Genomic DNA, 13033 nt, shown 5'->3' with positions numbered 1-13033 from the left:
GACTGGTTGGCGTTTGTATTAACCCTTACTTAGGGTTATCCATTGCATGACATTCAGGTGGAATGGATTTAGGTACCCATTATTTTCTATGAACAAGGAAACCCACAAGTTATTATCAATTTAATTCATGTTACGCTCACTTGCTATCAATGCTAAAAAAAGGGAAAGAAACATATGTTCAGAGTTCCTTCAATTCAGCAAAAATGTATTGGGGATTTGCTAAATATATTGAGGATTTTAGTAGACTAAAATCTGCAGTCTTTTCATATACTAGAGTGTGATTTTGCAAATTGTTTCTTCCCTTTCCAACCCACCAGAACCTTTGTCTTTGGAAATATGCTTTGCTTATATTTTTCAAATATAGTAAAATTTTCTTTCAAAGTTAAACCAAAAATACTGGTCTTTACATCATATTTCTTGAATCAGTTGGCCTATTAATTTCTATTAAGCAATGGTAGGTTTGCCAGATTGAAGGACTGTGTCAACTGGCTGTTTTAGAATTAAGTCACAGAATCCAAGCATATAGGTCACAAAAGGGAAATTGTAGCCCTGAAACGTGGGAGTTGTAGCAGGCATGACCCTTGTCTGAAGACACCAGAGTTGGCTTTTTCTTTACTGTGTCTTTCAGCAAGCAAAAAAAATGTGTATCACACGTCAGAGAAATGCTTAGATAGGTCACTTATGGGAAAGTCATTTTCTTTCTTTCTTTTTTTTTTTAAGACAGAGTCTCGCTCTGTCGCCAGTCTGGAGTGCAGTGCTGCGATCCCAGCTCACTACAACTTCTGCCTCCCGGGTTCAAGTGATTCTCCTGCCTCAGTCTCTTGAGTAGCTGGGACTACAGGTGTGCACCACCACACCTAGCTAATTTTTGTATTATTAGTAGAGATGAGGTTTCACCATGTTGGCCAGGATGATCTTGATCTCTTGACCTTATGATTTACCTGCCTCGGCCTCCCAAAGTGCTAGGATTACAGGCGTGAGCCACTGCGCCTAGCCATCATTTTATTTCTTAGGCTCTTCACTTGTCCCATTTGTGAAGTGGAGGTGGTCTCCCACTCTGCTGTCATGTACTTGAAAAATGCAAGTTTTAGCAATGTTAGGGTTCTACTTTAAACTTACTAAACTTGGGAAGTTAAAAGTTGGAGAGACCTAGGGAGCCCTGCAGATGATGCTAAACATTGGTCATACAAGTTGATGTGATGGTAACATAGGGAAAACCAACTGCACAGTGCTTCCTTTAAACACATACTTATTTTATAAAGTTCTGTGTTCTCGGGAGCTTGTTTTGTTTATCTTACCTTATATTCTATATCCAGCTGTAATTGTCTTACTATATCTGTTTTCTAACAGATTTTATTCTTGTCTTAAATATAATATTTAAATTTTCCCACAACCTGTTCCTTTTTTCTCAGGGTCTCTGTGTATAAGACATAAATATTAAACCAAATTTCAAATATTTGTTGCTAAGTAAAAGACTAATTTATTTTTGTGGTCACAGAAGGCACTCCATATTAAATTAAAAGGTTCATTCAACCGGTCTGCAAAAATGCATTGAATGGAATGCTTAGAAACTGGCACCAGGCCAGGCGCAGTGGCTCACACCTGTACTTCTAGCACTTCACGAGGCCGAGGCAGGTGAATCACGAGGTCTGGAGATCGAGACCATCCTGGCTAATATGGTGAAACCCCATCTCTACCAAAAATACAAAAATTTAGCCAGGCATGGTAGCACACACCTGTAGTCCCAGCTGCTCGGGAGGCTGAGGCAGGAGGATTGCTTGAACCCAGGAGTTGGAGGTTGCAGTGAGCCGAGATCACACCATTGCACTCCAGCCTGGGCAACAGAGTGAGACTGTGTCTCAAAAAAAAAAAAAAGAAAAAAGAAACTACGACCAAGCAGAGTTAGAAAACCAAGCAGTCCTTCATTACAGGAATGGGCATGTTATGCACTGGTGTTTTCACTGTTGAATTTATTATATAAGTTAAGGGACCAAAGCCTAGGGCTTCATCCTGAACCCATCAAAGGTAGAAAGGGTCCAACAGAGAGAACATTCTGACACATCTAAAAAGTACCTCTCCCACACCAGGCATACTCTCACTTAAAAAAAAAAAAAAAAATGGCCAGAAGGAAACCGAAGCCTCTGAATAAAAATCAAAGAGAAGAGAGAGCTGTTTGCAAATTTAAGAATGTGTTACTTAGATAATCTACGTGTAAGATTACGTACATAGCAAATCATCACCTGAAAAATGCAGATTTTAATAATGTTAGGGTTCTACTTTAAACCTACTAAACTTGAGAAGTTAAAAGTTGCAAAACCCCCCTGGGAGAGGCTCTAGGTAGCATTGCAGATGATAAGAAGCATTGATTCCAGCCTTCTGAGAACAAGTAGTATATAATAAGAACTTTTAAACTAATGATACCCTTTCACTGATAATTCTATTCCTAAACAAATAGCCGAAGGAAGCCATCCAATAGTGGGCAAAACAGGATGCCCTTAACAATTCTATTTATAGTAGTTTAAAACTAGAAATTCCCCAACCACCCCCAGTGTGGGACTAGCTAAACACACTTGGGGAAGGTAAATATCATAGGATACACGGTAGCCTCACAGCCATTCGTTCACTCACTCATTTATTATTTCTTCAGTAGATTATGCAGGGCTCTGCAGGTCATATTCAGAATTTTACATGTTTGTTTGAAGACAAGTAGAAGCCATTTGTTTTAAGCAGAGGGTCGGCGTGGCAAGGTACGGAGGTGAAAAGTGGAGGCGGGGCCTCTTAAGCTGCAGTCTAGGAGCAATGGTTGTGATATTAACTAAAGTGAGGCTCACTGAGAGAGGAGGTGGTTCAAGAAACAGATAAAAGGCAGAGTCTGCAGGTCTTGGTGACCAATTTGATGTGAGATGAAAAGAAGAGAGGACTTAACGATTACTTCCAGGTTTTTGGTCTGATCATCTGAGCATTTACTGACCTAAGGAACACCATCTCATTTGTAAAGATATTTGTGTTAGACACATCAAATGTATGGTGCCTATATGACCTCCAGGAGGAATTACTTAGGAGATCATGGAATGTGGTTCTGGAGTTCAGAAGAAGTGCCTGGCTGGAGTAGATTTAGCATAGACGAGCCGATTGAAGCTGTGGGAGTAGATGAGGTTGCCCAAGAAGAAGGGCTGGTGAGAGACCTGGGGAACCTTACTGTTGAAGGGCTGGAGAAGGAGGAAGAGCAGAGAAGTAGGCAGAAAACCAGGACAGGTGGAAATCTCTGAAGCCGTGGAGTATTCTAAGAGAAGGGAAGTAGAGATGTCGGTAAGGATGTTGCTGAGAAGTCAGGCAGTTCCCCAAGTACCAACCATTGCCCTTTGGATCTGACAACAGGGAGGTGACCTGAGCAAAAGCAGATTGGAGAAGGGTGGGAGTGGGACCCGGAATGGGAAGGTGAGGAAGTGGTGAGAATGGTGTTGGACAGCTCCCCTGGGAAGCTTGGCTGTAAAGGGAGGAGAGAAACAGAAGCAGGACGTGACAGGGAGGATGGGGACAAGGGGCGTGTGCATGTGGACAGGAAAAAAACTTGAAACTGCTTAAAAGCTAAAGGGAAGAAACCCAACAAAAGAAGTTGGCAATACGACCACAAATGGGGACTGTAAGAGCTAACTGTAAACTGGAAATGTCTATGAAATGATGTCAACTGGAGGAAAAAAATTCCATCCATATGAATGCGACTTTGTAAAACTTATGCATGTGCTTTAAATACAAAAGTACTGAAACAAAGAAAACATTTTTTTGCCAGATTTTGTGAGACATGTCTGTTCACACTTATGACAATTGCAAGAGACACCATCCATTGAGTGTTTATGATGGCAGACGTGGGGCTGGTGCTCTGCACATACCATCTCATTTAATCCTTACAACAACCCTGCCAATCTGTGGCACAGTTCTCATTTTACACACAAGAATACTGAACTAAGCCCTGAACTGTGGCTCGGAGAAGAAAATAGCTTCCCTAAGGGCATACAGTTGACAAACAGAGGAACAAACAGAGGAACAAGATTCAAACTTGGGACTCCCTTGCTCCAGAGCCCAAATTCTTTCCTCTAAAATTAAGTAACTTAAATAAATTTAACCCCCCTCAACAGCGTCTTGCATGTTCTTTGTCCTTAGACATTAGTAAGATTGATCAGCCAAGTCACAGCAATATTGTTCACTCGCTCTCTCCTGTCCATTTGAAACACATTGCAATACAATAATGGAATTTAGGATGCTCAAAGAACATGCCTGGCTTGTCACGTAAAGATCACCAATGCAAAACTGTGTTTTGTTTCTGTGTGTGTGCCTGTGTGTGTTCGTGCGCATGCACCCAGGAGTATATCTAGATTTTATGGGCCCGAGGCTTACAATTTAGGCAATATGAATATTTCTAGAACTCTTCCCAGGGACCTGCGCAAGTGAAGGGCCCCAAAGCTCACTAGCTTCATGGCACATCTACCTCTGCACATGCTTGTGTTTACATGAACTGTGTATGTATGCGTGAAGACAGATGGAGGAACCAATGAAAACCATGGTTTTTTAACCAGTACGGCTCAGTTCCATTGAATAGTACAATAGAAGCCCTAGTTAGAACCAGTCACTGTGTTTCTTTTCTGGGAAGAGAGGGGAGATTTATTAAAAATCAAATGGGTGGCCGGGCACAGGGGCTCACGCCTGTAATCCCAGCACTTTGGGAGGCCAAGGTGGGCGGATGACGAGGTCAGGAGATCAAGATCATCCTGGCTAACACGGTGAAACCCTGTCTCTACTAAAAAAATACAAAAAAATTAGCCAGATATGGTGGTGGGCGCCTATAGTCCCAGCTACTCGGGAGGCTGAGGCAGGAGAATGGCATGAACCCGGTAGGCAGAACTTGCAGTGAGCCGAGATCGCGCCACTGCACTCCAGCCTGAGCGACAGCAAGACTCCATCTCAAAAAAAAAAAAATCAAAAATCAAACGGGTTATGAATTTTCCAAAAAATGCCCTTTGAATTTCAGCCATTAGCTAAGTTAGATATACAGTGCTGTGGCACATGCTCTTTATTTTCAGTAGGCAAATAAATATAACTTACTATTTTTAAATATATTCTTTATCCTAGAGACTGTTTTGGGGTTGGTTGGTTGGTTGGTTGGTTGGTTGAGAAAGGGTCTCACTCTGTCATGCAGACTGGAGTGCAGTGGTGCGATCACAGCCCACTGCAGCCTCGACCTCCTGGGCTCAAACAATCCTCCCACCTCAGCCTCTCGAGTAGCTGGGACAGTAGGCATGCATCGCCACACCCAACTAATTTTTGTATTTTTTGTAGAGATGGGGATCTCACTATATTACCCAGGCTGGTCTCAAACTCCTGGGCTCAAGTGATCCTCCTACCTCTGCCTCCCAAAGTGCTGGGATTATAGGTGTGAGGCATAGCACGTAGCCAGATTTTTTGTTAATAACACCTTTCGGATGTGATCTCCTCTCCTACATATATGAAAATTTGAAGAATACATCAAGAGAGCAGGCTGGGTGTTGAGGCATGAAGGGACACTGGAAATGGAAGAAGATGGAGGGCCGTCTTCATATACTTAGAAACCTGCTATAGACAAGACACATCTTCTGTGTTACTTCAGAAGCCAAAACTAAGAACCAAAGTACAGGGATTGCAGGGGAAGCCAGATTCCACCTCAGCAGAGAAACTTTCTATCAACTAGAGCTGTCCAAAACTGGTTTGCTTGTGCCGTGGCCAGCTACCCATCACTGGAATTACCCAGCCAAAGCCACTTCTTTCTGGGAGAAGGGGAGGTGGGAGACTTTTAGTGAGCAAAGTTTCAGTCAATCTAAGAAACCTCTAGAATCCTGTCTAGGTCTAATATTCCAAGTTATTATTGAGGCACGCTATCACTGCCAATCATATGCGCACAGTGCATGCACAGCAAGTGGTCCCTGTCCCCGTGGTGGTGATGTGTTTTTGCTGAGCCGGCTGCATTCCCTGACCGAGCCCCTGGTTGCTGAGGAAACATGTCTGTGCATGGAATGACTCAAATAAGGCCACACTCCTGGGTCTTAGAACTAAGTTTTTTCCTGGCCCAGTACCCGGAACCTCAGGTCCATGCTCCCACCCATAGCCATCTCATGGATAGCATTTAAGATAACTCCTGATACCTTATTAGTCTCGTAATAGGTTTATGGTCTAGGTAGGAAACTGGCTGAGTCCAGTTGACCTGCCCCTCCCCCTGCTTCCTCCTGCACACTCAGGAAGAACCCCTCTGTCCCTGCTCCCTTGGCCAGCGTCAGTATGGGAGGCTGAAGCAAGCCTGCGCAGAAGGGAGGTGTGTGGCAGACCACGTGTCAGCCCCCCAGAGGCTTAGCCCACCAGGTCAGGATGAGTTATCCAGCGAACCCAAGACTGGGAGAGTGACCTCAGTTAGCCTTCTTTACCCTTTTTGGAAGAGGAACATAAAGTTGGCCGTGACCCAGATACTCCTCTGTTCTCCATGTAAGACCTCCTTAGAGATCTACGCACCTGTCCTAAGCCACTGTAACAAGATCAGGAATAGTAATGATGGGAGTGTTCCCGGCGGCGGTGGTGGTGGTGGTAAAAGCAATGACTAGTGTTTACTGAGCTCTTCCTGTTTGCCTCACGCCATGATGAGCTCATTACATAGACCACCTTATTGAATCCTTACAATGATCCCACAAGGTAGATGCCATCAACATTGCCATTTTATAGATGAGGAGACTTAAGGGGCATGCCTGAGGAGGCACCAGTCTGACTCCAGAGCGTGCCCTCTTCACCATGCTGCTGTCTTTCCTCAGTTTCTCTCTCATGAAAACACAGAAGGAAAAGTCACCTGCCTGCTCTCCAGCCCTTGTTTGAGCCACCCCAAGCCCAGAAGCAGCCACCAAGAGGGATCCAGGAAACAGTTTGTGCACCAAACCCTACTCTGGGTGCTTCTTGTCCTTTCCCTCCTTTAACCCTCATAGCAAATGCTGGAGGTCAGTGCCATTATTTGCATTTTGCAGAGAAGTTCAGGGACTTGCTCAAGGTCACCTGGTGCACAGGAGTTGGGACTCCCACCCAGGCAGCCGTGCCCACCTCTGCAGTCAGCACCTCCCACCACCACACCAGCTCGCCTGGTTAAGTGAACCAAGCTGAACACCATCACAGACACTAAATTTATATTTCCTGGCCTCCCCTTCCAAAATGGATACACTAATTACTGACCTTTTTTTTTAGTAATAGTAATCATCAGGAACACATTTTTCAATGTTTTCATTTTTCTATTCCGCATACTACCAAAAAAAACATTGATAAAACCCAGCAAGTGTGAGGCCACGTAAATTAGCAAAAGTTCAGGAAGTCATTACACTAAACCAAAAGAAACAAAGTGTTGATTAGGGGCTTATTTTTGTATGAGATTAAAATATGAATCATTAAAATAGGACTGTATTTCAGGCTCCTTATCCCCGCCTCATCAGAGACATCACCATGACTACTAGGTTTGGATTCAATGAATTCCGAAGCCGTTCTCAGCTCTCAAATGCAGTCATGTGTGCCATGGTTCTCCCTTATACATAGCAGTTTCAAAAGTCTGGTCCAGGACACCTCTGTATCTTCCTGCCCATCTCCTTTTAATAAAATACCTAAGTGACATGGTGTCTGCAGGTCTTTGAAGTATTTTGCTTTATTTAGTCATGATACTAAGTAGTGGCAGAAAGTTACACTAACAGCAACCAAATTTCAAAGGCAGAGGAAGGAACAAAGTCGAGGCGAAAACACAAAATTCCCTCAGGAATCCCTTAGAATCGGGTATCCTTGGAGCTTTATTTAGTATCAGTGATAGAGGAGCGGGTGTGTGTAGAAAAAAAGAAATTAATATGGAACATTTCTCAGGTCCATGCTGAACTTGAAAGAAAAAATAATATAGCAATATCTTCAACCCAAAATATGCCTTGAATTTAAGTTGGTAATTAAAATATTTATTTAAAAAATCGCTAAAATTAGAGACAAAGGCCTGTTGTTTGTTATTACTGCTGACTGCCTATCTGTGTGTGGAGAAGGGTGTGAGGAGATAGTCAGAGGCCTGTGATATTTTAAAGATTAATCACCCACCCCTAAAGGGTTTTGAGGCACCCACCTGCATTTTCAACTTGGATCTAAGAGTCAAGGGGTGGGACAAGACCATGACACGTTTTGGGTTTGTTTTGATTTTGTTTTTGTTTTTTGTTTTGTTTTGTTTTTTGCTAATTAATCCTTGGACACTTCAAATACCAAATATATCAGAACAGAAAGGTGCCCGCTCAACCCAACCCCTACTATCCTCTGACTATGGCCTGACATCTCTAGATGATTTTCTGGAGACTGTGGAACCTTGGAACAATGCCTGTGTGCATTTTTAAAGGCGGGAAGCATCCCAGAACATGCCAGTTCCTTACAGAGTATCTTGAGTAGTTACCACCTCTAACTGGACTTGTGAATTTTTTTCATGTTTATTATTTTCCTGCCTAGGATTGAGGTTGGTTAAAAAGGCATATTTTTCTCTATAGGGAAGATTTCTATGAAGAATCTATGAGTTGTCATTAGAGCATTACAAATGTTCTTAATGACTTCATAATTCTTCGAGTAATCTGAAGTGCACGCTAAGATAGATGTAAAAAGAACATCCTCACAAATATAAGAGCAATAAATTGGGATCGTTTAAATTCCCTGCCATTGTTAGGCAGCTACTGAAGCAGTTCAGTAATGTGGGAAAATATTCAAAACCTAATGTGGAGGGAAGAGAGGATACTCAACTATTAAAAGCCTGATTCTAACTATAGAACTGTAGATAGTATTAACAGGGCTTCTGTATCTTAGTGATGGGATTCTAGGTAATGTTTTGTTTTCTTTCTGATTTTCTGCCTTTTTAAAACATTTCTGGGGCCGTGCACAGTAGCTTACACCTGTAATCCTAGCACTTTGGGAGGCCTAGGTGGGTGAATCACTTAAGCTCAGGAGTTTGAGACCAACCTGAACAACATGGTGAAACCCTGTCTCTACTGAAAATACAAAAATTAGCTGGGTGTGGTGGTTCACACCTGTGGTCCCAGCTATTTGGAGGGCTGTGGTGGGAGGATCACTTGAGCCCAGGAGGTGGAGGTTGTAGTGAGCTGAGATCGTGGCACTGCAGTTCAGCATGGGCAACAGAGTGCGACCCTGTCTCAAAAAAAAAAAAAAAGTATATGATTTTCATGATCAAAAAAGTTTGATTTAAAACTTCACATAGCTGTGACCTTTTGAGTTTCAAGTGCTGCATTCGGGGTCCCGTGAGCTTGGTGAGGGTAGGCGGTGGCAGGCCTGTTTTCTCCCCAATTATATCTTTGGCACAGTGCCAGGCACATAGCTGCTCCGTAAATAATTGTTGGAAAAAAAATTTCCCATTTCCAGATTTTCCTTTCCTTTTTCTTTCCAGGTGATGTGCTCTATGAACTCCTTCAGCATATTCTGAAGCAGAGGAAACCTCGGATTCTTTTTTCACCGTTCTTCCACCCTGGAAACTCTATACACACACAGCCGGAGGTTATACTGCATCAGAACCATGAAGAAGGTACTGGAAGAGGCTTCTCTTTTCTTGCCTGAGGTTTAGACAAATCCAAGAAGTTTAATTGTTAACTTGATAAGCTGGTCTTATTCGTGTAAGTTCACTTTTCATTCAACAGACAATTACTGAGTGCTTACGATGTACAAGATACACTCTTGGTTCCCTGAAGCTCATAATCACAGTGAAGCAGTGAGATGGATGTACACAGAAGCACAGAAGCGTAACCGTATAGTAGGCACTGTAAAGGTGTGGTGGAAGGGTCAGTGACAGCCAGGTACAGGAAGCAGGGTCTGCTCATAAAGGAAGCAGCTCTGGAGTATGCCTTAGAGCAGTGGTCCCCAACCTTTTTGGCACCAAGGACCAGTTTTGTGGAAGACAATTTTTCTACCAACAGTGGAGGTGAGGGATGGTTTGGGATGACTCAAGTGCATGACATTTATTATGCACTTCATTTCTATGATTATTACATTGTAATACATAATGAAATAATTATACAATCCACCATAATGTAGAATCAGTGAGAACCCTGAGCTGGTTTTCCTGCAACTAGAGGGTCCCATCTGGGGGTGATGGGAGACAGTGACAGATCATCAGCCATTAGATTCCGTAAGGAGTGCACAACTAGATCGCTCACATGGACAGTTCATGATAGCGTTTGTGCTTCTATGAGGATCTCATGCCGCTGCTGATCTGACAAGAGGTGGAACTCAGGCAGTAATGCGAGCAGTGGGGAGCAGCTGTAGATACAGATGAAGCTTCACTCACTTGCCCACCGCTCACCTCCTGCTGTGCAGCCCGGTTCCTAACAGGCCATGGACGGGTACCGGTCAGTGACCTGGAGGTTGTGGACCCCACCTTAGAAATCCAGCAGGATTCTGATAAGGTTGAAGTGAAGAACATTCCAGGCAAAGAAAATGACATGAGGGTGGCTTAAGGCTTTTGGAACAGAGAGCAGTTAGATGACTTGGATTATAGAGCTTATCTTCCCCCACTCTTTTATTACAAAAAAATTCAAACATACTCCAAATAAAATGAAATAAATAAACCCCTCTGAGCCATCACCCTTGCCTTCACCATGATCACCATTTTGTCATTGCAGAGCTAGTTCAAGGGGCTTAGCTTGGAACCAGAGTGTGGAGAACTTTGATTTCCGGAGTAGGGAGGAAAGAAATGGGAAGTCATTGAAGGTGTTTTAGCAGGGGTAATAAAAGCTGGAGGAAGGAAAGAAAAACACCCAAATCTATGAACTCAGTGTTGGGTCAGGGCTTTCTGCATTAGGCATCACAGGAGGCTGGTTAGAGTGCACTCAGTGTCCGTGCTTATTTCAAGTGTCCCGGGTGTTCCTCTTAATCATTGATAGAAAGCAAAAGACCAGAATTTAATTTAGGCCCTGGACCTAGTTCCACAATAGGTGCTGGGGCCCGGAAATAGAGTATAAAAACCTTACTTGAGGCCGGCCGCGGTGGCTCACGCCTGTAATCCCAGCATTTTGGGAGGCCAAGGTGGGCAGATCACCAGGTCAGGAGACCGAGACCATCCTGGCTAACACGGTGAAACCCTGTCTCTACTAAAAATACAAAAAAAAATTAGCCGGGCATGGTGGCAGGTGCCTGTAGTCCCAGCTACTCAGGAGGCTGAGGCAGGAGAATGGTGTGAACCCGGGAGGCAGAACTTGAAGTGAGCCGAGATCACGCCACTGCACTCCAGCCTGGGTTGGGTGACAGAGCAAGACTCTGTCTCAAAAAAAAAAAAAATACAAAACATTGAGCTGGGCATGGTGGTGGGCGCCTGTAGTCCCAGCTATTCGGGAGGCTGAGCCGAGATCACACCACTGCACTCCAGCCTGGGCGACCAAGCGAGACTCCGTCTCAGAAAAACAAAACAAAACAAAACCAAAAAACACCTTACTTGAACACCATTGCATTAAACAGTTGAACAGCTCGAGCACTCAGTGATGGATCGTGCCTCTGAGGGTCATGATACCCACATCCTCCCGCTCGGATCGGTCAGACAACAGACGTCCAGACGTGCACCAATTTCTTCATATGTACTTTTCCTTAGGTCCAGATTACTGGGGACCTCCAACCGTGGTCCCTTGGGGCATTTCCTTAAAATGATTGCTCATCCCCAAGAGCAGGGCTAACATTTTTGTTTGGTTGTTGGCAAACCAAAAGATGAGAAGTTTCTTGTTTTTCCTAATTAACGCTTCACAAAAGAGAGCCTGACTCCTGGCGACTGACATCACCTCCTTGTGCCAAGCATTTCACAGCAGGGCCCCTCGCTTCCGTGATGGAGAACGAACAGCATTTTGTGCAGGCTCACTGCCTTCCTCTCATCCTTTCCTCCCCTCACTCTACCCTTGCTAAATTTAGCAGCTGCCCTCCTCGCCCAATTCGGTTTTTCATTCTTTTGCTCTTCCTGCCATGTGCATTTCCGGCTTGCATAATAGCCAGCAGCCACTCTAGAGAAGAGGAGGTGGGTTTACTGAAGCTTGACATTAAGGCAAGAAATATATTACCTAGCCTGCCTTTCAGATACAAAGGGTATGGGATGGGTTTTCTTTCTCTCTCTCATTCTCTCTTTCTCTCATTATTTTTTTTTAAATCTCATTTGGAATTTCTAGCCCCATTTTATTCCTGAGTGTGATTGAAGGCTTATGGTCTCTCCTCCTCACAGATCCTTCCTCTTTTCCCCTTGGCCTGATTTGACTCAGAAGTAGGTGTGTTTGTTGTTCTCATTTGCAGGAGCTCAGCAATAGAGAAAGCTGGCTTACTTTGAGAGCTACTCTCAAACCAAGTAAATACAGATGTGCCGCCGCATATGCCGTAATGAGCTTTCTCTCAAGTATTATGATGTCGGTAGTGGTGAGCTCGGTAGGTACGAGAATGGAGCTAATGAGGCTGAGGTCAAGGGTGTCATTGCTCTGCAGACCAGTTAGCTCTGCTTCAGACCCAGCTCTTAAAAGTAGAGCATTTTCAGAGACCATTCCTTAAAGCTGATGGCCAGGAAGCAAAGTCTGAGAACATATGTCCCCCTCCTTTGTCTATTCAGACAGGGCGCATGTGCTCCGATGAACAGATGTACACGACAAGGAGAGAAGAGTAGGTCTTTATCAGGTGGTATCTAGGGAGAACTGTCCAAGGCACAGAGGTGACATGAAGAGGTGGCCCTCTCCCTATCCCCCTGCCTTTCAGCTATATAGTGCCCTTGATGACAAAGAGAACAAGTAGAGAGGTGCGTGGATCAGCACAAGTTTCCTGCCTCCAGCTGCTTCCTCTCTCTTTCCCTTCTTCTCCACTGAAAAGAAAAAAATCCAGCTCAACGTAAATTGTTTCCAGAATCAATACTGTTACATTTAATTATGAAGGATAACAGATCATTGATGTGGGCATATGTTAACATACAGAAAGCTCTGGTTCTGAAAAAAAAAAAATCTGTCAA

The 13033-nt window shown here is 43.8% G+C and overlaps 1 protein-coding gene across 3 annotated transcripts in view; it reads left to right on the top strand.

Moving 5' to 3' along the window:
* Nucleotides 1-13033, top strand: part of ETV6 (ETS variant transcription factor 6) — a 253423-nt gene that overhangs the window by 201910 nt on the left and 38480 nt on the right. For all 3 annotated transcript variants that reach the window (XM_017864555.1, XM_017864556.1, XM_017864557.1), the window contains exon 4: nucleotides 9464-9598. In XM_017864555.1, coding sequence (XP_017720044.1) covers nucleotides 9464-9598 — 135 coding nt within the window. The remainder of the gene's footprint in view (nucleotides 1-9463; nucleotides 9599-13033) is intronic.

This window comes from Rhinopithecus bieti, unplaced genomic scaffold, assembly GCF_001698545.2.
Source record: "Rhinopithecus bieti isolate Rb0 unplaced genomic scaffold, ASM169854v2 scaffold_76074, whole genome shotgun sequence".
NCBI classification, from domain to species: Eukaryota; Metazoa; Chordata; class Mammalia; order Primates; family Cercopithecidae; genus Rhinopithecus; species Rhinopithecus bieti.
This window is presented reverse-complemented; position numbering and strand designations above follow the sequence as displayed.